Source organism: Chelonia mydas, chromosome 1 (assembly GCF_015237465.2).
Source record: "Chelonia mydas isolate rCheMyd1 chromosome 1, rCheMyd1.pri.v2, whole genome shotgun sequence".
Classification (NCBI taxonomy): domain Eukaryota; kingdom Metazoa; phylum Chordata; order Testudines; family Cheloniidae; genus Chelonia; species Chelonia mydas.
Genome location: NC_057849.1, coordinates 259,845,969 through 259,871,231, shown reverse-complemented (window position 1 = coordinate 259,871,231; position 25,263 = coordinate 259,845,969). Strand labels below are relative to the sequence as shown.

Here is a 25,263-nt window from a genome sequence, read left to right as displayed (position 1 = left end):
CAGAAGCAGAATATGACTCAAGCATATTCAAAAAATTCTTCATTTGTTACCTGTCCTCTCTCTGATCCTAGCTAACGAATTAGGCCAAACATTTACAAATGAGGAGCTGTTGAGGGCCTTGAAAACCTTCCTAATAGTGAGTCCCAATCCCCACTGATTCTTGGCAATAAAAACCTAACCCCTCAGCTGTCTGAATATATGCTGAACTTATTTAACCAACTTCTAAAATCAGAATCAATATCAGAACCCATTACATCAACCACTCATATATCCCTAAGACTAAAATAAAGGGAAAAGCTCCGTGGAGTGTGGATGTAATCTCGTTGCTAAAGAGAAATTTTAAAATCTTAACAAAAGATTGGCCCACAGATTTAAAAAAAATTACTCGGTGAATCCAGAGTGGCCAAAGAGTCATCAGGCCCAGTAGATTTAACCACTACTAATATTAGGAGACTATTAAATGTCCTGTCACCTGTGAGCTGGCTCCAGTAAGAGGCATGGATTGCATCCCATGATGCTGACAAAACTGTCAGTAAGTTGGTCTAAGTCTACAGGATGGAAACACTACAGTGATTTGGAATGGACCAAACTTTTCTAAAATGGTGAAGCTTCATGAAAAAACGTAGGTCAAAGCCAACACAGAGACAGATTGTGACCCTAACACCACTAGCTAAGTGGGGGTGGCAGGCAGTGAGGACCTAGGAACATTGTGCCTGAGCTGGCGTAATGCCTCCAGCACAGCAGGGAGAACATGGCCACTGAATCACTTTTTTGAAAGAGTGCAACTTGCTCCCTCACCCTCACATGCAGCAAGCCCTGCTGGCTGAAGTATGGAAGGGAGAATATATCCCTTTCCCCTCTCCGCCCATTTGGGGAGTCTTTTGCCAGTAGTGACACTACACTTATAAAATCCTTGTGTTCACTGGGATTGTGCCTACCCCCTGCAAAAGGAGGAATAAGACCTCTTATACTCTGCTCCCAATTGTACTCCCACACAGAACCAGGCATCATTTGACACACAGTATGCTTTTGGGCAGACAGGGCTATAAAGATGACGAATATGCCACGAATATAGTATGTTTAGCTAATGATTCCCTATATTCTAACTAAGTAGAGCACTGTAAACTTTGCTTGTTTGTTTTTTAGACAAACGGAAACCCAAAAGTAAATCTGAAATGTCCCCTCCCCCCAAAACGAGCTCTCTCAAATGTTCATTTGTATTGAGTTAGCAATTTGAAAGGCTGTGTTTCCCAGAGTATAAACATTACGTGTCTGGGCAGGGAGCATGCTGAGGTTACCCCAGAAATTCTTTGAACATGTTTAGAGGGAAAGAGCTAATTGGGAGGCTGAGGTGCTGCTGTACTACCTGTTTAAACAAACACAGGGAGGGTTTGCAGGATGACTCAGAGGTAGAAGAGGCGTCTGAACTCATTATCAATATGCAGTCTGGGGAATTCTAAACTCTTACATTCTTGTGGTTATTCTAATTTATAAAATGATAGATGGATTCTGGTGCTGTGGCATTATTGGATTTACATCATATAAACAAAATTTGTCCATTTCAGGAACAATACACAGTTGGCTTCCCAATAAAAGAAACTTCTTCGATATCTGCAAACAAGAAGCTTCATAGTTAAGTTTGTCCATTGTGGGTCTTTTATTAGCATAGCCTTCTATCTGTGTAAACCTAACACAGTTATCTCACTGGCCTACAAAGCTTTTGGCAAAGTCTTTTGCAAATCAGGCAGATAGAGACCTAAAAGTTATGTTCATAATATGAGGAAGGGTCATGCATTGTCCACAATAAGATGAAAACTAGACTAAAGGTAAAATTTTCAGAACTGCCTAAGTGACTAAGAAACCCACTAGGACTTAAGTTTACGTCACTGAGGCAGTTTTGAAAATGTTGCGTTTAATTCCCACTGAAGATGAAGCCCCAGCTGGCCTCAAACAGAACTTTAATGGAGTTCTGCTTTAATAGTTATATAGACTTACTGTTTCATCATTTACACAGTGTATACAAAATTCACTCCTAAAACTCCAGCTACCTGACAAAAATATGGGCACAGAAGACTTAACTGTATCCACATGGTCTGGGACTATCCATCTTCTGGATCAAAGGATTCAAAACCTCCCTGCTTGCTTTTACTAGCCATGAGAGGTATAGGTCCATAACTCAAAAATCACAAACTGATGTTCACCCAGTAATTCCAGAACCTCATGTAGCAAAACTTCCTAGAATGCCCCTCAAGGCATGGATCTGCTCTCTAAAATAGCAGTCAATTTGGCACAAATATAATTAATCTTCTCCCTGAAGTATGTGGAAAATTCCCTGCAGCACAAAAGATCTGATTAGGTTTCTGAGCCAAGGAACCAGAATTTACCAGGCTGTCAACTATTTCGAACAGTACCATGAAATGTGATTTCATGGATGCAGTGGAGAAGAAAATGTTCTTCTCGTGAAGCATTATTGGTGAGATCTGCAAAATGCCATAGTGAATGCCTAACGAGCCCACCTATAAATGCCAAGCACTCTTATTTCATGTCATTGGGTTTCTTTTGCCCTTTTGGTGTCCATGTGGGTTTGTTGTTGATGTTTGGTATTACTGAATTGTAACATGTTGGAATATGTAATGTTGCAAGGTGGAAGGATGGAAGGAAAAACAATACAAATCTTAATTTAAAAAAATCACAGCAATTACTCCCATGTGTCACTACTATTAGACTCTTCATTCATTGCCCAGTGAGAAAAGTAGCAGCTCAAGTACTTAACAGAGACAATGTTTTTCACTAAAATTGTGGAAAAGGTGACAGTCACCGCCACAACATCCAAACGTTACGTTTGTAGCAAAAGATAGATGTGGGTTTTTAGTCTCTTACCTTTATGGTCCCGGCAGAAGTTAGTGTAGAAGGTCTCCCTGCGCAAGATGATCTCCTGTGCAACGATTCCATAGCTGTACACATCACCTTTCTGAGACACATCAGCATGACGAAGGTGTTCAGGAGCTGTCCACAGATCTGAGCAGCCAGAAGAGGTAGAGAGAGAGAGAGAGAGAGAGAGAGAGAGAGATGAAACTGATTTTTGTGAGCTTCTTCAGAACCTCATCCCCTTCGTGTTGTTTTAATTTTATCTTTTTACTATTGTTGTCCCCATCCCCACTAGAACTTGGTATTGTTTAGATATTTGTTCAGCTGTTGTGTGGAAGGGCCAACTTCAGTACACACTGGATAACTGACTACCAGATATGCTTAGGTTCAAACACAAGTTGTTGAGCTGGATGCAGTAATCACTGGGTGAGGTTCTATGGCCTGTGTTTTGCAGAAGGTCAGATTGGATAGTCATAAGGTCTTTGCTGGCCTTAAATTCCATGAACCCATGAAAATAATCCCCAAATGTTTTTGAGGCTGACAACATCATTGTGTCATAATATCTGTGGCTGTATAACAATATACATATGTATTTCCTGTACACCAGTCACCATGATATCTAGACATTGTAGTGTTATTCTGTTGTGGCAACCTACCATGACATGTTGATATTGTATCATAATGTAAAGCAAAATCATTCTATTAGCTGCAACACAGCAGTCAAAATGCAAACACCACCCTGTTGTGATGAAATAACTTTGTTTCAAGGGATGAATTCTAACACCCAGGAATTCTCAGTTTGCTTGTAACAACATTTCCCCCTGAGCTACCAGAGAAAGAAGAGAAACCTGTTACTAATAAAAAAATAAGAACATAAGAACGACCATACTAGGTCAGACCAAAGGTCCATCTAGCCCAGTATCCTGTTTTCCAACAGTGGCCAATGACAGATGCCCCAGAGGGAATGAACAGAACAGGTAATCACCAAGTGATCCATCCCCTGTCGCCCATTCCCAGCTTCTGGCAAACAGAGACTAGGGACACCATCCCTGCCTACCCTGGCTAATAGCCATTGATGGACCTATCCTCCATGAATTTATCTAGTTCTTTTTTAAACCCTTTTATAGTCTTGGCCTTCACAATATCCTCTTGCATGGAGTTCCACAGGTTGACTGTGTGTTGTGTGAAAAAATCCTTCCTTTTTTTGTTTTAAACCAGCTGCCTATTAATTTCATTTGGTGATCCCTAGTTCTTGTGTTATGAGGAGGAGTAAATAACACTTCCTTATTTACATTCTCCACACCAGTCATGATTTTATAGACCTCTATCATATCCCCTCTTAAGTCCTCTCTTTTCCAAGCTGAAAAGTCCCAGTCTTATTAATCGCTCCTCATATGGAAGCTGTTCCATACCCCAATCATTTTTGTTGCCAACAATTTCAATAAAATGCATATTAATATGAAATGTGACAATGAGAAAAACCTGAGCAGGAGGAGTGTAACATTTACATTCAGTGCACTTTTCCTAGCCACGAATTTTCCATATTCCTACCTCTATTACTACAAATGTTTGTGTGTGAATCTAAGAACTTTCTCTTGCCATTCCAGCCCCAGGTTCTCTTCTGTCCACATATCACAGAGATGATACAATATGTGTTTATGACATTCCAGCTGGTAATCATACAAAATGATTCCAGAGTCACAATTTCAGGTTTATATCTTCACTCAAAAATCAAGTGGGAGGAGAAGATAGGTGGGGAGAAGAGAGGAATGGTTATTTATACAGAAATACCCCATGATGATTAGCAGAAATAGAAAAAAGGTGATGAAAAAATCAGTGAAAGCTATAATTTACTGGCACTCCATCTAAGGAATATAATATATTAAGAATCTCTTTAGAGAATTATATAAAAATGTAAAAAATATGTAAATTTATGTAAAATGACATGTTAATATTTGAATTACATCATAGTACGTCACAAGATATTGTGATATTTCATGCAGACACTCCACTGTTTTGTGATCAATAATATCATGGTGTGCCTAGCCTCTTTTCTGCCCTGTCACACAATCTCATTGCTATTGGTGTGTCAGAATGACTGTCTCCTTTGAGAGGGAGCAGGGTCCAGTGCACTGTAACTGGTCAGCTGCTTCCATATTGGGTTTCAGAGGGGGCAGCAAGGCTCTAGGGAAAGAGAGAAAGGGCAGGTGAGAGCTGCCTGAGAAAGAAAGGAGAGACTAAGAAACAGATAGGAGCAGCAAAGGAGAGTTGTTGGAGACAGAGAGCAGCAGAGGAGAGCTGGCAAGAGTTACTGGGAGAGAGCTACAGGAGACTTGGAGGGTGGGGGGAAAGATGGTGATACCGAGCTGGTACCGAGGGCTGTTGGGAAGACCTGAAGTTGAAGAAAGTTGTTAGTGAGCCTCAGCTAGAGCTAGGGAGCCCTGCCAAGTTGCAGGAGCGCTCTTGCAAAAGCTCCAGGGCAAAAAGGAAAAATCAACTTGGTCAGGAAAAGCTGAGAACGAAACAAAAGGGCTGATGCTAATGTGATGCCAATTTTTAAAAAGGGCTCCAGAGGTGACCCTGACAACTACAGGCCAGTAAGCTTCACTTCAGAACCGAGCATATTGGATGAAACTATCGTAAAGAACAAAATTGTCAGACACATATATGAACATAATTTGTTGGGAAATAGTCAACATGTTTTTTGTAAAGGGAAATCATGCCTCACCAATCGACTAGAATTCTTTGAGCGGGTCAACAAGCATGTGGACAAAGGAGATCCAGTGGATATAGTTTATTTAGATTTTCAGAAAGCCTTTGACGAGATCCCTCACCAAAGGCTCTTAAGCAAAATAAGCAGTCATGAGATAAGAGGTAAGGTTGTCTCATGGATAGGTAACTGGTTAAAAGATAGGAAACAAAGGGTAGGAATAAATGGTCAGTTTTCAGAATGGAGAGAGATAAACAGTGGTGTCCCCCAGGGATCTGTACTGGGCCCAGTCCTATTTAACATATTCACAAATGATCTGGAAAAAGGTAAACAGTTAGGTGGCAAAATCTGCAGATGATACAAAACTACTCAAGATAGTTAAGTCCCAGGCAGACTGCAAAGAGCAGCAAAAGGATCTCACAAAACTGGGTGACTGGGGAACAAAATGGCAGATGAAATTTAATGTTGATAAATGCAAAGTAATGCACATTGGAAAACATAATCCTAACTATACATATACAATGATGGGGTCTAAATTAGCTGTTACCACTCAAGAAAGAGATCTTGGAGTCATTGTGGATAGGTCTCTGAAATCATCCACTCAATGTGCAGCGGCAGTCAAAAAAGCGAACAGAATGTTGGGAATCATCAAGAAAGGGATAGATAATAAGACAGAAAATATCTTATTGCCTCTGTATAAATCCATGGTACGCCCACACCTTGAATACTGGGTGCAGATGTGGTTGCCCCATCTCAAAAAGATATATTGGAATGGGAAAAGGTTCAGAAAAGGGCAACCAAAAATGATTTGGCGTATAGAACGGCTTCCGTATGAGGAGAAATTAATAAGACTGGGACTTTTCAGTTTGGAAAAGAGGCGACTAAGGGGGGATATGACAGAGGTCTATAAAATCATGAATGGTATAGAGAGAGTAAATAAGGAAGTGTTATTTACTCCTTCTTATAATACAAGAACAAGGGGCCACCAAAAGAAATTAATAGGTAGCAGGTTTAAAACAAACACAAGAAAGTATTTTTTCATGCAACACTCTGTCAACCTCTGGAACTCCTTGCCAGAGGGTGTTGTGAAGGCCAGTACTATAACGGGGTTCAAAAGGGAGCTAGATAGATTCATGGAAGATACGTCCATCAATGGCTATTAGTCAGGATGGGCAGGAATGGTGTCACTAGCCTCTGTTTGCCAGAAGCTGGGATTGGGTGACAAGGCATGGATCACTTGATGATAACCTGCCTGTTCATTCCCTTTGGGGCACCTGCCATTGGACACTGTCAGAGGACAGGATACTGGGCTTGATGGTCATTTGGTCTGACCCAGTATGGCCGTTCTTATGTTCTTATGCTGGAGTGTGGATCTCAGGAGCAGAGGTAGGACTCACAAACAAGGAGGCCTGGGGAACTGGAAAATTGTGGGGAGCCCTCTTGTACCAGGCCTGAATGGAGGGCTGCAGGAAGCTGAGCCCAGAAACAAGAGGGTTGAACCTGGAGGAATGTTTCTTAAGCAGGATAGGACTTACAGGCAGGAAGGCCTGGGAAGTAGAACACTGCAGTGAGCTCTCTTGAGGAAGACCTGACTTGGGAAACTCTGGTACCAGAGTTATGGGAGAAAAGCAACTCTGATAACTCTCCAGGATATGGCCTGGAGAGTGGGCCCTGGAACAAGGGCAAAGGAACTGTGAACAGAGTGGTGACTGACTCTTGGGTGGGTCACCTGGAAATGACATCACTGAAGAGCACATGAAAAACTGTTTCGTTTATACCTGCTTTACCTTTGGATTTGGAGAGAATGGTTTTATCAGAAGGGTTATGTAGATTACTGAATGTGTACACGAATACATTATGCCTACACGTGGGCTTTTGAATTGGACATTGAGAGAGACTGTGTTGTTTTTTTTTATGGCTGGACCAGGGAACTAGTGCTGCAGTCTGCCACAGGGGGACACTTTAGCTGGGGCCGCCCTGCACATGCTGTAAGAGAGAGCCTTTTCCCTGCAGTCCCTGCCAACCTTCCTGTCTTTCCCTCTCACAAACTCCCTGTGCTTTTCAAATATCAGTTGAAAATATCTTTTTTCTCTCTCTTCTTTTTACCACTTGCTTCCTCTTTCCTTCTTCCATTACTGCTCTCTATGATTGTATTATTTAACTCAGTAAAATGTTTTCAGACACAGTTTGTATAAAAGATGCTATACAAAATAAAGTTGTTTTGCATGTCATGCATTCATTTCTCTGTGCTCAGTACATCTAATGCATAATAGATCACAGGATATCATGTAGCTTTTTAGAGAGTAAACATTAAAAAGTCTCCGTGGACTAAGAAAATCTAACTTTCCTCAACATTATAGTGAATATGTGTTAGACAAACCAGTAAGTGTACTTTTGCATAGAAACATATATATTGCTTTCACTTAAGCCTATTTTCCCACATGCTGTATTTTGGCCTAATAGTCCCACAATCTTATTCCAGGGCTGGGAAGAAGATGAGAAGAGTTGGGATTGTGACTATTTTTGCATACCTTTCCTTGGAGGAAGAATGGAATTGCAGCCAAAATCAGTGATCTTTACCACCATGCGGCTGTCCACTACACAGTTTGTGGACTTGAGGCGGCCATGGACCTCAGTTTTGCTTGAGTGTAGGTAGGACATTCCCTGTGAGAAAAAGAGAGAGAGACTGTATGTGACTTGATTGCTACCAAAATTAGTAAGAATTTGAAGGTTCATCATAAAATATATTTAAGTACTTACAAGGCCCTCATCAGCATAGTATGTGAGCATGTCACAATTATTAAAGAATTTTATCCTCACTACACCCCTATGAGGTAGGAAATTATTTTACCAAAGGGGATTTTCCAAGGTCAAATTAGATGTCTGTGGTGGAGCTCAGAAATGAAGCTAGGTCTCTAGAATTCCAGGCCAGTGCCTTAACCAGACTATCCTTCTTTCCAGCTCACACTGTGTGATACTGTGATGTGCTTCTTGACAGTGCTAAATCGCAACAACTGCTTTTATGGTGTTTTCAGTAAAGATTACAGATTTGTATGAGTATTTTACAACCCTAAAAATGTGGCTGGGGAAATGCTCCAGTTTTTTATTTAGTAAAGAATGAGCATCTTAGCTAAATGAAAAATCCCCATTAACTGACAAAAGTATTAGGGTTGTATCCTTTCTGTAAGACATCAGTCTACAACTGGGACTCGTAATCAGCCGCACTTGAGCAGGTTTGAGTCTCTGAAGCAGAGGGCAGCTGAAGGATCAATGCAGAGATTGCAGGATGACTTTCTGTGGCCTACGTAATGCAGGAGGTGATTTTCAGAAGGTCCTTTCTGATCTTACGATTTATGAATCTACATACACTAGTCAATACATAATACCTGCAGCCTGTGGGCTAACTTCAGAGGTGAATCTTCCAGTTCCCTCAGCATGCAGGTTATGCTAATTCAGATATTTTTAGACTCCGGCTTCCTGAACTCTCAGTCTCTGACACACACACTTGCAGAGGTGTAATCTGCACCCCTTTACTCATCACTTCTGAATTTGGCCCACTTAGTCTAGGGGAGTCAAGGATGGCATATCTGATATGTCAAGGAGCTGGAAGAGCGATGTAGCAGGAGAAACAACTGGTAGGTAGGTGTAAGTTTAAGTAGGCGGTGTACAATTTACACCTATTTACAGTCTCCTATTAGTTCTTTTTCCTTCTACACTTCTCTCTTCCAGCCCTTTGATATGTAAAATGCAATCTGTATGCTGAGGAGGCTAGCAGGTCTATATGACACCAGTTTGGAACCCCTCTGAATTTGGCCCCATAACTTTAAACACACATATGCAAATGTAATCGATAATCATGAATCTGGATTATACAAATTGAGTGATCATAATCATAGGGTGTGACATGCCGCTCTTTCACAAGAGAGAACTGTGCTTTGCTTATAGTAGGGGAAGAGTCAGATAGTGTTGTGAGACCGCTGAGACAGGAACAGCAGAGGTATATTTGAACCCCAACCCTAGGGGGATACAAGCATCCCTAAAAATGTGATTGGAAATGGTTATCTTGTGCATACATATATCATGCTGGAACCTGTGGACACTATGTAATAATGTGTGTCCAAAGGAAACACTTCTTAACACTGCTGCTACTCCCATGGAACCCTGCTGCTACCACCTAGTGTAGAGAGCCTACAACAGCAGGCCCTTCTGCAAGCTTCAGGGCTCACTTTCTGCTGCTACATCTCGTGTGCACTCCTGCTGACACCAACCCAGGGAGCAAACCCACTAGAGCAGAAACTCCTCACCAGTTTTGGCCTCCTACGAGATGATTCAATGATACTGTGGTCTACATGTGACAGAATTCCCTCATCTTCAAGTTGAGGAGCTGGTGTGTCTGAGAAGGCTTTCTCCTCCACTGCCATCCTTTTTACTGGGGAAGCGGGTTTGGAAGCAGAAAGCCTGGTAAGCACCCAGGTGAAAATTTCAAAATTGCCTAAATGAGTTAGGATCACAAATCCCATTGACTTCCAGTGAGGTTTGTGCTCCTGTATCTCTTAAGGACAAATCAATGGGAGTTAGATGGCTTGGCGCTTTTGAAAATCCCAGTAGGTGCCTCTCTGCATCTTTAGGCAACTAAATAACTTTTAAAATAGAGCCCCAAGGCACTTTTGAAAATCTCATCCTTCCGTTTTAATTCTGACCAAGCCCTTTCAACAGGGCCATTTTTCTGATATGGTACAAAAACATTGTATTCAGCTGTACAATTTCCTTCAACTTATTTAACAATGCCCTCTTGTTTAACAAGCAACAGCAACATGGGCCCTTGTGCCCATAAGGCTCAATTACTGTAATTCCTTTGTATCATGGCTGTTGTCAGGTCTTTTCTGTCACTTGCACCTAGTACAGAATACCGATATGCCAGTCCTGGGGTCCTGATATGTGTGCTGAAGAAGGTGCCAGTCCTTGGACATGTCAGCAGGCACTGGCTCAAAACTACCTCTGCTGCTGGAGCCTGCACTGTCTCCTCCACATTGCCAGGGGCTGCTACAGTGGCAGCAGCTGCTTCCTGCTCTCTTTCTGGCTGCAGCTAGCAGGAAATCAATGAAGATAGCACCAGCTGCCCTGCACAGAAACAATGAGCTGCTATAGGAATCAGCCCCTGCACCAGCTCTCAGGGTCAGCTGAGGAGCATGGGAAGCAGAAGGCAGAATTCATAGGTTGGGTAGCAGTCAGGGAGGCAGGAATTGGGGTGCAGCGGAACAAGAGGTGGTGACGGAGGGTGCACAGCTGCAAGAACTGGGTGTTGGATTATTGAACTGCAGGAAGTAGCAGTTGGGTCTGAGGGATGCAGGAGCTGGGTATTGAGGGAAATGGGAGCTGGAAGGCAGTGAAGCAGGAGATGGATATAAGCAGAGAAAGAGTTGTTGGGATAAAGTAGGGAATTGTGTGTGTGCATGAGGGTCAGGTAAGGTGATGACAGCAGAGTGGTGTATGGTAATCACTAGGCCACACCATAGGCCGCCATTACAATACCATTTCCAAATTGCAAATAACCAAGTACTCATGTGTTTAGGAGGACTCCTCAGAGAACTTTTCTGAATCATCTTGACTGGTTCAAATAACATCAGGTGATATGCCACAGAAAGGGCCTCGTACCCCTTTTATTCTTGGCTCCCATATCCATTTACAAATAGTACAGTGGCTAGCAGGTAGTCTGTGAAATCCTGGCCCCATTGAAGTCAACAAGAATTTTGCCAGTGACTTCATTGAAGCCAGTATTCGCCCTCTATCTCAGTGTATGATCTCATCAGATCTGATACTCTCATCAGGGCCAGGCTTGGTCAGTGCCTGGAAGGGAGTCCTATGAAGATTAACTGCAAAGGATTAAGAAAACTTGTTTGTAAGATTCCCGAAGAGAGGGAAGCATGTCCACAGTTGTTATTTAAAAGAACTCTTAATGCTGAAGGTTAACTGAATGTGAAATAGTCATTAACAGGACCAACAAACTGTGACAATTTGGATTAAGGAGATTTTAATAAAGAGTGCGATTTTCATTATCACATTGAAACAGACATAGCAGAATCATTCATCACAGAGACCACATCTGAGCTGAGGCATGTAGGGAAATGGGAGGACTGGCCAGGAATGGTGGTAGGATTTTGATGGAGCAGTAAGAAAGGTAAGGGTAAATCTGTGTGTGAAATTCTTGGGCCCCATTTCACTAAAAATAAAACAAATACATATTTAATTTAAAAAACCCTTGTTTTACTACCCATCTCAACTCTCCACCTTCCAAAAATGCAAATACAGTAAAAGCTTTGTTATCCGGCATGTTAGGGGAATGGGGGGTGCTGGTAAGTCAAAAATTCCAGTTAACTAAGAGGGAGGGAGTTTGGGTGCAGGAGGGCGTCCAGGGCTGGGGGTTGGGATGCGGGAGGGGGTGCAGGGCGCAGGCTCTGGGAGGGAGCTTGGGTGTGGGAGGGGGCTCTAGCATAGGTGCCAACTCCATGGGTGCTCAAGGGTTGAAACACCCATGGAGAAAAAATTAGCGGGTGTTTAGCATCCACCAACAAAGCTCCATCCCTCCCCCCCACTCCTGCTGGCGGCCCCCACCAATCAACTCCTCCCCCGTCCTCCCAGCACCTCCTGAACGCTGCGGATCAGCTGTTCAGTGGCAGTGGTGTGCAGGAGGCACCAGGAGGGTGGGGTAGGAGCGGGGATGGGGCACACTCGGGAGCGGGGGGTGGAAAGAGGCAGGATGGGGTGGAGCGGGGCATGAAGGGGTGGAAGTGGGAGCATGGCCAGGGGCAGAGCGGGGGCGGGAAGAGGTGGGACAGGGGTGGGCCAATGAGAGCTGTGGAGCCAGTGGGCGGGGCGGGGGCAGCGCACAGAGCCGCCTTGCCGTTCCTCTGCCTAGGAGGAGCAGGGACGTGTCACTGCTTCCAGGGAGCCACACGGAGCCAGGTAGGGAGCCTGCTGGCCCCATACCAACCAGACTATAAACCGGACTTTCAATGAAAATCAGAAATGCCAGTTTATAAAGCTTTCCGGCTGGTAAAGTGCCGGATAACACAGCTTTTACTGTACGTAGTGAAGGTTACTTAAAATCAGCCTTGATTTCACTGCAGGATTAATTTCTTCCCATGCTAATTTGCCCTAACTTCCTGAAATGGTTACACCTAGTACTAGTAGTGAGTTTTACCATGAACATAAGATTGGCCATACTTGGTCAGACCCAAGGTCCATATAGCCCAATATCCTGTCTTTCGACAGTGGCCAATGCCAGGTGCCCCAGAGGGATTGAACAGAACAGGTAATCAAGTGACCCATCCCCTGTTGCCCATTCTCAGCTTCTGGCAAACAGAGGCTAGGGACACCATCCCTGCCCATCCTGGCTAATAGCCATTGAAAGATTTACATTTAAAAGATTAACTACAGTGTTCATTTAAAAAACAAACCCTATTCTGTTGTTTTTGATACAAGATGGTGCGAGTCTACCATTTTGAACAAACGCTGGAGTTTTCCTTTAAGCAGCTTGCCCAACCCCACACACCGTAAATCAGCAGAAGAGCTAGGAATAGAACCTAGGGCTCCAAGTGCCTAAATCCCTTCTCTAGCTGCTGAACCACACCTTTTCTCGTGGTAGCCTAAAGCATATATTATGTTAGGCCCTGTCACCTATAGCTACCCACTATGTAAGCTTCATAGCATGTGGACAGGTTTATAAATGCTTCAGTGCCACCGATTCACTTACCTTGGCAATATCATACATGACAGAGATTTTAAACTCCCAGTCCATGAAGGTGCCATCTGGGTAGGAGATCTTATCATTTAAGACATCCTGGGAGGACAAGAAGGAGACAAAGGGGCTAACCTATAGCAAGGAAACAGCCAGGGAAGGCAAGGCATCTCTGTGTAATGTTAACAAAGCTCTAAATCACGCAGCCTTTTGGCCAATGACTAAAAAGGGGTTCCTCTCTGTTTTACTTAAGAAGTACATAAATTATGACAGACACTGGGTTACTTGGAGGCTAGGGAATAGAATATAAATTTTTCCTACACAGCAACTACAAAAAGGTGAGAACGTAACTTCTAGCCACTGTAACAAGGAGTCCGGTGGCACCTTAAAGACTAACAGATTTATTTGGACATAAGCTTTCATGGGTAAAAAACCCACTTCAGATGCATGGAGTGAAAATTACAGATGCAGGCATTGTATGCTGACACATGAAGAGAAGGGAGTTACCTCACAAGTGGAGAGGAAGATGATGTTTGTCTGTATCTGTGCGAGTTTTTTGTTAAGGTTGATGGATTTCCACTCCATACAGCTAAGTATATAATGCCTGCATCTGTAATTTTCACTCCATGCATCTGAAGTGGGTTTTTTACCCATGAAAGCTTATGCCCAAATAAATCTGTTAGTCTTTAAGGTGCCACCGGACTCCTTGTTGTTTTTGTGGATACAGACTAACATGGCTACCCCCTGATACTTTCTAGTCACTGTGGTTTCCAGAGGCAAAAAATGAGCCTCTATGAATATGTTTGCCTGTATGAACACTGCAAAGCCTAGCAAGACATTCTGACTTGTCTGTCACTGCAACCTTTAATTATGAGAGTGATCTAAAGCCCGCTGAAGTCAGTGAGAGTCTTTCCACTGACTCAGGAGCAATGTCAGTTTACACCTGCTGAGGATCGACTCCAAGCAGGAGAAGGGAGAGGAGCAGAAGAGAAGTCAGTGATATTACTTCATAGAAGTACTGAAGTAATATTACTGACTTGACTTCTGCTCCTCTCCCTTCTCCTGCCCTAGGACCCAGCCATCTGGCAGGTTAGCTTTTCCTTTTACAAACTGGTAAGAGGGGCTTGCACAGTTATTTACCCTCAATGATCCTCTCTCACAGTATTCAATCACCCCAAAGATCATCGTGTCCATCTTCACTGTGCCATAGAATTTTGTCAGGTTGTAATAGTCCATCTGGAAGAGCTAGAGCAAAAATAATGTATCCATTAAAAACATTGTGGGAGCCAAAATTAAGTCTGATAGTGTGAAGGGCCTCTCAATCCCAGACCCTGATATGATGTGTCGGTTCTCTGTGTGCAGGTGTGTGGAGAACCAAAGTGAGTGATCACAGCCTTCTGATCTAGGAGATAAGGGTGGGGAGAGACTGTTGACTGTATTCCAAACTCCGCTGTCTCCATTATTGCTTCTGCAGTAGAACCTCACAGTTTCACACTCTGGACACGGATACCCATTATAAATGACTGAATGTTGCAAATTAGTTAGTAAATGAACAAATAATAGAAATATGAGGATCCTGCATGATAGTATGTACTTTGTTCATTTACTTAGGCTATTGCAGTTTCATTAAAATTATTTATAATACTTTACAATGTATCTGTCCCTAATGTAAAAATGTACTTACTTCATAATTTTTTACAAAATATACTATTAAAGCCAAATTATGTAGGACATAACTCTGTGGAAGTTAATGGAGATGTATTTGTATACACCAGAGATGCATTTAGCCCTTAATAGTAGGAGATTTGACGACAACACTCCGCTATTAAATGATTGGTATGAAGTGAGGAAAGAGAAAGCATCAGTTTTCCCACTAATTATAAAAATGTGGATTAATAAGGTTCTATCAGGTTCATGAGAGGTCTCAGTCATCCTCAACGTCCAAGGCTTACAGTCCAGAATCAGAACTGTGCATAAGACCCCCCCATAACACACACAGAGGGACCCTCAGGCTGCAGTAGCCTGTGGGATGGACACACACATGGATTTGGTGGAATGAGTTCACTAATTAGTTTCATTCACTCTGTAGTGTCTAGCTGCTACATGAAACAGTTACCTTGTTCAGTTCTATCTTTTGTTTCTCTGTGAAATTCCCATCATGTCTGAGATCTTTCAGGATCACCACCTGGAAAGAAAAAAACAACTGGGAGGAAACCATAGCAGCAGAACAACAACAATCTGTGCTCCGCTAAACTACTTCTGGTATGTGAGTATATCCTTATCCACTAATAAGTAATGGAGTTATATTATTTTTACAAGATTTACCAAGTTGATAGTTCTGTTGTTCTGGAACAGACTCAGTGGCTGATCTTTCAAACCCTTCATTCACATGAGTGACCTTACTCAGGCAAAAAGTTCAACTGACATTCAGGGGACTTCACACATAAATAAGAGACCTCCTTTGCCCATCTAGTCCACTAATTTACCTCATGCCACATCAAATCAGACCAGTGGTCTATTGTGTCCTGGATCCTGCCTTTTGCCATTCGGGACCAGGCCAGTGGTTCACTGAGTCCAACATTCTGCCTCTGGCAGCTGCTAATAAAAGGGGGCCTCAAAGGAAAATGAATGCCTCACCCCTTCCATTAACTTACCAGTTTAGCAAGGTTGGATGAGAATGGGGGTGGCATTGCTTCCTGATCTCTGAAGAGAATCAACTGCCTTTCACAGAAGCCTCTCACTAAAGAAGGGAAGGGGAGCAGAGATGCTGTGGTCATTTTACCTTCTTGTCATATTTGGCTTGGCGCTGTCTCTGGATTGTGTCACGCCTCTTGTCTTCATCAATCTGGGGAACAAAGAAGACTCATTAGCCAGCAATTATAAAATACCCCACCCTGGCAGGCACCAGACTGCAGAGAGAAAAATAATGCCAAACTGTCTGCATGGGTGTCTTTCTTTTTAGAGCCCAACTAAATCCCAGAGCATTCAATCACCATTCATAAAAAGAAAAGGAGTATTTGTGGCACCTTAGAGACTAACCAATTTATTTGAGCATGAGCTCAAATAAATTGGTTAGTCTCTAAAGTGCCACAAGTACTCCTTTTCTTTTTGCGAATACAGACTAACACGGCTGTTACTCTGAAACCAATCACCATTCATGCGACTCCCATATGCCGTCAGGGTCTCTTCCTCTGATCAATACTATTGGCCTGCATTTTACAGACAAATCAAGGATCAACTCCTTCTTGAAAAGGGATGTCATTTGTGATATGAATGGTGTGGGAATCCAATGGAAGAGCCTGGAAAGAAATACCCTGCCTGTTTCACAGTTGTGCAAAGAACTTGTACTTGCTGTATTAAGTGGGGAAGTTACTGGGGATTAATCTCATTCCTCTTCTGCATAGTGCATAGAAGGTGAAAAGACAGTGAACCAGTTTTAACAGATACTTCTACCACTGTCAGAGCCCAAGCAGTAGTCTTGATAGTGCAGAGACTCTGAACCCCCCAACCCTCCCTCCATGGGGATATCTTGTCTCTCCTACCTTCAGACTGACGTGGCTTGTCTCATTGGTCTCCAGAGGCAGGATCTTGTCAGGTGGTATGTGAGACCATTTCTTCTGCCGAAGTGCAATATCTCTCCTGTATTTCCTGTGAAATAAGTGAACCTGTTTAAGATCATCCTATCAAACAACTGGAATCCATACTGCTGAGTGCGGTGGGGAACCTTGGAGTACTAGAGAGAATCCTGCGCACCAGCTCCTATACTCTCTTCTTCATGCATTCCTGGAGAGCTTGCTCCTACAGATCCCAGCTTTGAGGCCTGGAAGGGAGAAATACCCTCTCCATCACATACTCCTTTTTCCCCTGACCCTAGGGAATCTGGGCTCTCTGAGGTTTCAGCACTACAGATTTGAAGGGGTCAATGCAGAAGACGAATTGCTGGCAGGTTGCTGCCTAATTCTTCACATTCACACACAGGGGAACACAATGCAACTTACTGCAGAATGAATCTGCGATAGTTTATACTGTTTACTTTTCTGTGCTATTGACCATGCTCTGAGGGCAATCCCAGAGGCAAACATGGATCAGATGAGTCCCTGGCAGCAAGGCTCTTGCAGAAATAAGTTGTACTATCCAGGAAAAGCAGGAAACCAGTGAGGAGGCAGCAGAATGAAGTAAGGTGACTTCTTGTAGAAGGCCTTTGCCTCTGGCAGATTTCCTGATTATATCAGGGAATAATCCCTGGAATTGAGGCATGGAATCCCCTGTCTTTTCTGCAGGAATGTCCTCCCTCAACAGAAGAATGATAAGAAAACTGTGAAACAGGAAAACAATTCATTGGAATTTCTACTCTTCGATGCAGGTTATAAATAACCTGCATAAAAGGTTATATATATATAAAAAACATGGGCACCACAGATTGGTTAGTGGAATGCTGGTGAATCCTGGACAGTGATTGACTGCTGGAGAATGCTCCGGAACACTGAAGATCCTAGAATGCTGACTGACATAAATATTTTATGTTTCTAACATATTTTAACTACCATTGCTAAGGGGAAAGGGAGGAAGTGTCCATTTTTAGATGTAAATGTTTTTTCTGATTTTAGTCTGAAATGTTTAGTTGCATTTGAACCATCATAATTTGCCAGTAGGAGCACCAGTTAAAGTGCTAGACAGTTAGATCATGGGGCTCTAGTTATATGGGTCTCCCTGTATCCCTCCTGAATTCCCCACATGAAGCTCTAATAGCATTCAAGAACAGAGAGATATCATAAGGGAGAAATTTCAAGATGGTTAGGAAAACATTAAATTGTGGAAAATTCCCATTTCATAATCTTAACTAGAAAATTCTGTAAACTATCAATAAATAAGCCAAATAATCCCAATAGAAAAGAAATCAATTTTACTTGTTAGTACCTAATCACTTATTGGACTGGAATGACATTTCCAATGTCTAATACTGGTTTTGTGTTTTTTGAGGACTCTGGATTGATTTGTTTACTTGGAAGTCAGAACTACCCAGAAAAGTGTGGGATAGTTTAGGAACTCCACACACTGGGTGATATGTAAGGAATGATTTGAGCTCTTGTTCATTTTCTTGCCTAATGGATTCTTAGGAGTATTATTATCATCTGTCAAGAGATAAGACTTACTAGAGCAGGAAATCACTGCACAATTGAAACTCGGGTCAGAAGACCTCAGTTTAGGTAAGCTGCTTGTGGAGCTTGGCTATATTGATGGGAAGAGCAAAATTGGTATCAGGTATAAACAGTTATTAATCAGGTCATTAACTGGCTGACAAAAGAGAATGGCATTGTCAGGTCTCTCTTCTTCCTTGAGAATTATGAGGTGATCCACTGCCTCATCTGAATTAGCTAGGACTGTGAAGTTTGGTAACATTTCTACATGCAAAGTGTAAATTTTTTGGAAAAAATAGCAAGAATTGATTCTGAGGAATCCCCAAGAATTTCTTCTGCATTGGAGGCTCTCGGAGACCACAGTGATGGGTGTGGCATAAAACTCTAAATAGAATTCAATGATTAATATCTTTGCCATCAGTAGATTCATTGGAATAGATTCAGGAGGGTTAACAGCACCTTTGGCAGAAGTACAAAGTGTCTGGAAATAGCCTTTTGTCAAATTTCTGCTAGCTCTTCAACAAATAAACAAATACAGATTAACTTTGTCTGTCAGTCTGTTGACATGTTTGTCCTTAGGTTTGGGAACAATGAGCTCTTCTGTTTCTTGGGTACAGCTGGGCATCCAAGTGTGGACTGACTACATCAACTTGGATTCTTACCTCATGGAGAGTGTTAACTAGCAAAGAGAACACATCAGGTCAAAATGACAATGGTTAAAGTGTGTTACAAATCAGGTGTTCAAAGACAACAAGAAAATTGGATTCTATGAAGTCCTTTGATCTGTGGAAAAGGAGTCATCTGAGCTACTAAAGGTGGAAGGTCCAGGTAAAATATACATCTTTGAAACCGCTGAAAACGACGGTTCTGAGTCTTGTGAATATGAGAGATATATAGATGCACTGGAAATGGGTTGAATTTTTTCTCTGAGAGGATCCTAGAATGGGTTTCAGTTTCTATTTATCTGATTTTTTCCATCATGATAGAAGCTTTACCACAATCTAGTCAGAAAATTTTAGCCATAGAAAAAGTGAGTGAACTAGCTGCAATGAAGCAGGACAAGTCTGGGAAAATAGTAAGAGACAAAGTGGATCTAGACACTGTGGTGCCAAAACTTTCTGGTATTTTTATTTGTGCAATGACACAAGATTGAGTCATCCTTCCAGAATGAACTGTTGGAAGTCACCAAAAGGGTAAAGAAACATAGTAGAGTAATAGAAAGGACTAAGTGTGAGCAATAAGTGAGAAAAAATCTGAAGGTTGGCCTTGTCCTCACAAAGACACTTGCTAAGTTTGTGTGTATATGCAAAGCAGTGCTTTCTAGGGGGTGGAATAGGCCTGACCATCTGTCACGTCTACCACCTGAACAACTGGATCATTTCTCAAAGCAGGGAGTGCTGAATGCAGGTGCCATGCGTAGTGTCTACAATAGAGTGGCACACACAGAGAGAGAAAAGCCAGCAAGAGCCTTGCCAATGAGCAGGAGATAATTGGACATATTTTCAAGGAGCTATCAAACAACCCATGCCCAGAAGTACCAAATGGAGGAGAAAAGAAACATGAGGCTGATACCTCAACACCAGCAGAGCGATGATCACAACCAACACCACGGTCCCTGTGAGTGTAAAGACAGCGATAGTCAGGATGTGCGGGCCTGCAAAGGAGAGAAATTGGAAAATATACAACCTTAGTGAGAACACTGAACACATTGTATTAAAAAATACATACCCGGGGCCTGATGCAAAGCCCCTTGAAATCAGTGGAAGATTGCCTCCAGTTAGGAAGGCAGGATATCAGGTCACCAATAAATAAATCAGTCAAGCAGATATGCATGAGGAGTCATGAGGTGTCTCCCTGCCAACCCCCTGAAACATGTGTCTCACTTGTTGAAGACTGCACGATTCCAAACTCACATTTTAATAATGTGACTGGGTGATGTTTGAAATGGGAGTATTAGAGCACCAGTTCTGTTCCTGAGGCTCTGCTACCCTCTTGTGGCTACTGACACTATAGCATGCTAAACAGTATTCCACCACGAATTAATATTGTGTATTCTTCCTAAAGAACCAGAATAAAATTTATGTTGGAGTGTATAGACCCATCCAGGGATTGGTAGGGTGAGCATTAACACTCTGAGCAATAGAAAAATCAAAGGTAAAAGCCCTAATTTCAAGGAATGGCATGGGAAGAGTAGCAGAATTGGATCAGCAGTTGCAAATTACATGCTATAAAAGGGTTGTGTTCTAGCTATTGAGTTTGGTTAGCTTGCTAGAGGAAAGAGCACATAGCTAGCTAAAACAGTTTTGATAGGAGGTGGATGGTAACAGTGACTTAAACTTTGGCTATCTAAAGCGATTTTCTGTTTGAATATATTTGTTTGGAAACTGGCTGGAGGAAGCCTTTTTAAATTCTTGGCTTTGGAAAGTGTTTTTGTTTGTTTGTTTTGCCTAAGCTGCAAAAAATCTAGTTATATCGGAAGTTGGACTTCTAGATTTGCAAGTATTGGTCCCCTGCTTTACTATAGCCTGCTTGGCTGCTACAAATTGAAAATGGTAGTTCAGGATTAAGCATATACTAAGCTTAATAGCTTTGCATTTGTGTTTTCATAGACTTTTGGATGGTTCAGGCAGCCTATTTATGGGGCTAAAACATATGATCTGGTCTCATTACACTGTTTCTACTATAGAGGAAACTAAACTGTGTAAAAACATCAGGTTTCCTACTTTGGGGCTATAAATGACTCCCTGAGGCATTTTCTTAAGGAGTTTGAGGGTGGTGGAAGAATGTAAATGAAAATACTACACTCCATGTAACATTTTACTGCAAATGGACTCAAGATTGGGGGGAAACAAATGAGTGGTACCTCATCTTAGCTACGTTTGCACCATAACACTTGTCAACATAGACAGGTAGGACTTTAGTTTAATGTGCTAAGTAACTCCCATGCTAAATAATCAAAGTGCTCGTTTGCTCTCTACTGGGCTTTTGGTGCCACTGTGTTCCACAAAACTCTGAATTCTAGTAGTCTGGATTTAAAATCTGATTGAATACAGAAGGAAATTCTGGTCACCAAGAGAAAGTGGTATGTCATGGTTCTGTGGTCCGGACTTGTCTTGGGTCACACAGAGGGTCAGTAGAAAGCTATCAAGAACTGAAACACAGTCTGGGTCAAGCCAGTGGGAGCTAGGTTGAGCTGACTTTTACTGGGAGCCTCCCCTTGCTTGTTTCATTCGCAAAGAGTGAAACTGAATGCAGGTTAAGTTGAACGAGTGGAACTTCATTAAATCCTGTGCACTGCTCTCTCCCTGAGGCTGGAAGCAACTCAGACAAACTCCACCCATTCCCTGTCCCCTCCTGTGCTGTCAATAACAGTCCCCATCCCTTCAGGGAACATGAGCCTCTGGCTCCAGTTCCACTGATCACACTATACTGATGGCTGAGTTAGACTCTCCATCACAGGCTGATACTATCTCAACAGGACAAGGGAGAAGGGGTTAAAGTGGTTAGCTGGGCCAATTAACTGCCCACGCTGCACCTGGAGGAGGAGCCAGAAAGCTCGGATTAATTAGAGTCAAGGCTTAGCTTGACAGGAACAGGAGCGGTCTGTATAAAGCCCAGAAGATGACAGCAGCTGGGGGCTGCAGGGAAGTAGTCTGCAGTCACTCCCTGGGAGAAGGGAGATATGTTTAGGACTGGAGGGTAGTCTACAGCTACTCCCTGGGAGGATGGAGTTTGGGCTGGCAAACCCATAGAGCCAGAAAGGTGGGAAAAGCAGCAAGGTATGGGATAGAGAAAACCCTCGCAGCTGATGGAAGGGCCCCTGATCTGGAACCCAGAGTAGAGGGCAGGACCAGTTTCCCCTGCCAGCCACTGGGGAAGTAGCGCAGACCAGGAGGCAGGGAGCAGACTGCCTGGGACAATTTGTGTTAAAAGATTTTGATACCCTGGAAGGGGAAAACACTGAGTAACCTAGCTGGAGGGAAGCAGGAGCTCATGAAGCAAGAGGGGGAATGTTGACAGATTGATGGGGTAGAACCAGTGGTTAAATTTCGCGCGAACTGGTTGTTAAATTTTGAAGCAGTTTTAGAACCAGTTGTTAACCTGCTTCCCTGCAGGGGGCGCTGAGGCTTTGATGGGCTCTGGCTGGGAAGTGATGTAATTCCTCCTCCAGCCCCCGGGGGTGCTGCGCTGCAGGAGCCATGTGGGCTGCCGCATGGCCCTGGGCACGAGCCCTGTTGCTGCTGCTGCTCCCCTGGCCCTGGGGCTCCCGCTGCTGCCTGGTGGGTCCCCGGCTGCTCTGCTGGGCCTGGGCTGCGTCCTGCTGCTCTCCCCATGAGTACCCACCACCCTGCCCACAGCCAGTCCCTGCCTCCAGCCACCCCCACACCCCCTGCCCGCAGCCAGCCCCCGTCTCCAGCCACACCCTGCCCTGCCCGCAGCCAGCCCCCGTCTCCAGCCGCTCCGCCCCGCCCGCAGCCAGCCCCCGTCTCCAGCCCCTGCCGCACCCCCCGCCCTGCCCGCAGCCAGCCCCTGCCGCACCTCTTGCCCTGACCGCACCAGCCCCTGCCGCACCACCCACCCTGCCTGCAGCCAGCCCCTGTCTCCAGCCAGCCCTGCACCCCCCCACACCCCCCTTGCCTCCAGCCAACCCCGCACCCTCCTGTCTCCAGCCAACCCCGCACCCCCTTCCCTGCTCGTAGCCAGCCCTGCACCCCCTGCCTCCAGCTAGCCCTGCCCCACGCCCCTGTCTGCAGCTGGCCCCACATCCACTGGTGCCCTGCAGTTCCCAGGGCAGTAACCCTGCACACCTGCTTCAATGAGGGGGGCAGGGAGCAGCTGGGACCCACACATGTGCACACCCTAGGGTGACCAGGCAGCAAGTGTGAAAAATCAGGACAGGAGGTGGGGGGTAATAGGAGCCTATATAAGAAAAAGACCCCAAAATCAGGACTGTCCCTATAAAATCAGGACATCTGGTCACCCTAGCACACCCCCAGGGAGTGGCGGGGACCCACACATGTGAAACGGAGCTCCTTTCTTGTTCAGGCCCATCTTTTTAAAAAAGAACTTTAGGCAGGGTTAACATATGTCTGTATTTTCCCGGACAGGTCAAGCTTTTTGGTTCTTAAATCGCCGTCCAGGCGATTTAAGAACAAAAATTTTAAATTTTAAAATTTAAAAATTCCTCCTGGGAAAATACGGATGTATGATAACCCTGTTGGTACAAAAAATACATACTGGGGCACATCCCTTAAATCAGAACTTTTTATAGGGAACCAGTTGTTAAGATTTTGGCAGCTCATCACTGGGTAGAACTGCAAGAAGGGGTGTTGCCCTGGCAGAGCTAATCCCCAGAACAGCCAGAGGAGGCACCATCTAGTAGTGAGTGAAGTATAGCCATACTGAACTGTTCTCTGCCTGAAACTTTTTGTACACCTTGCAACTATTTGTATACAAGACACTTTGTTAATATGGAGTTAAGCTTTCTGGCTCTCCACACTGCCCTAGGCTCTTCATGCTCATCCACAACATAAGAGTTTGTGTCCAAAAATCCAAATGTTAGAAAACCAGAAAATGAGCAGTTCAGGTTCCAGGATTATGGAGCTACTATTGCATGGGCCAGGGAACCACAAATCTTACAACTGTAGGAAATGCAAAGTCAGGGAGACACCTGCCATGCAACATTAACTCTGCCCTTTTGGTCCATCACAGTGCCATTGCACTTCAGTAAAGGTTTTATTGTCCAATGTGATCTCTTCCAGCCACCATCATGTACACCACAGATCAACTGTGTTGCATAGAGAACAGCAAGGCTCCTAGCAGTATATGAACAGAAATGAACATTTGAAGTAGTATTGGGTACACAGAAAATGACAGGTTTAGTTAGGGTAGGATAAGGTACTGTTATATTTTCAGTTCCTATTGACATCTCTATGGCAGTTAAGATTGGGTGGCCACATTGCTTAGTAAGTGTTATCTTAACCGTGCATGAGCCCCCTCCATTAGGAACCAGTTTTAGTAGGTATCTCACCAGCACTTGGAATGTCATTAGGCAGCTTCCGGTTCTTCCACCTGAAAGATGGGCTGGTAGTCATTGATTCTGTCTTATTCTGATGAGTGTCATACCGCAGGAGGGGCTGGAACTGTGAGAGAGTATAGAAATGAACTTTGTTAATAGCTGTCACACTCAGTCCCTTTCCTTTGCTTCATCCTCCCATAATGCACTACAAACTCTCAGAAAAATAGACTCATGCCCTCTACTGCAGTGCTGTGTCCCCTCCAGCCTGGTTCATGTTTCTGTTTTTCATATTCTGCCTGTACTACTACTCTGTCCTTCCCAGAAGTGCAGCAGTCTACTAAGTCATCAGGGTGACTTCTTTCCCCACTTGCCTCATTGTGCTGCTATGAAGGGCCATGCCCTCAAAATAGCAGAGAGGGGATAAACAAGGAAGGGGCAGTGAAAAGGATGAAGGCTGCCCTGCCTCAGAAAGCCAAGATAGGCTCATTGAGAGACAGCAACAAGCTTCACTTCTCCCAAAGCTGCACAACTGAGCCTCAAAACAACATGCCTCATGAGGAGGGGCTGGAGATTAGACCCCCGCATCTAGATTAAGCCCAAAGAGCTGACCCAGGAAGACTGCCTGAGTCCCAGATCACCCTTACTTTTCTTTAATTTCCCTTGGACTCCCCTTTCCCAGAAGGGAAGAAAGAGAGAAGACTTTTCATTTGTTTGCTTGCTCCAAGAACCCCTTGGGCAGCTGCCAGCAGGGTGAGAAAGACAGTACAAGGACCTGAAGTGGGGTCTGGGG

At 43.7% G+C, this 25,263-nt stretch overlaps 1 protein-coding gene across 1 annotated transcript in view; it reads right to left on the bottom strand.

Annotated features, from left to right (window-relative positions):
- GUCY2C (guanylate cyclase 2C) overlaps window positions 1-25,263 on the bottom strand; it is a 63,485-nt gene that overhangs the window by 17,482 nt on the left and 20,740 nt on the right. The window contains exons 10-18 of the mRNA XM_007064088.4: window positions 24,486-24,597; window positions 20,027-20,108; window positions 16,859-16,964; window positions 16,099-16,161; window positions 15,433-15,501; window positions 14,457-14,561; window positions 13,332-13,418; window positions 8,110-8,242; window positions 2,881-3,018 (exon numbers count right to left, since the gene is read on the bottom strand). Coding sequence (XP_007064150.1) covers window positions 2,881-3,018; window positions 8,110-8,242; window positions 13,332-13,418; window positions 14,457-14,561; window positions 15,433-15,501; window positions 16,099-16,161; window positions 16,859-16,964; window positions 20,027-20,108; window positions 24,486-24,597 — 895 coding nt within the window. The remainder of the gene's footprint in view (window positions 1-2,880; window positions 3,019-8,109; window positions 8,243-13,331; window positions 13,419-14,456; window positions 14,562-15,432; window positions 15,502-16,098; window positions 16,162-16,858; window positions 16,965-20,026; window positions 20,109-24,485; window positions 24,598-25,263) is intronic.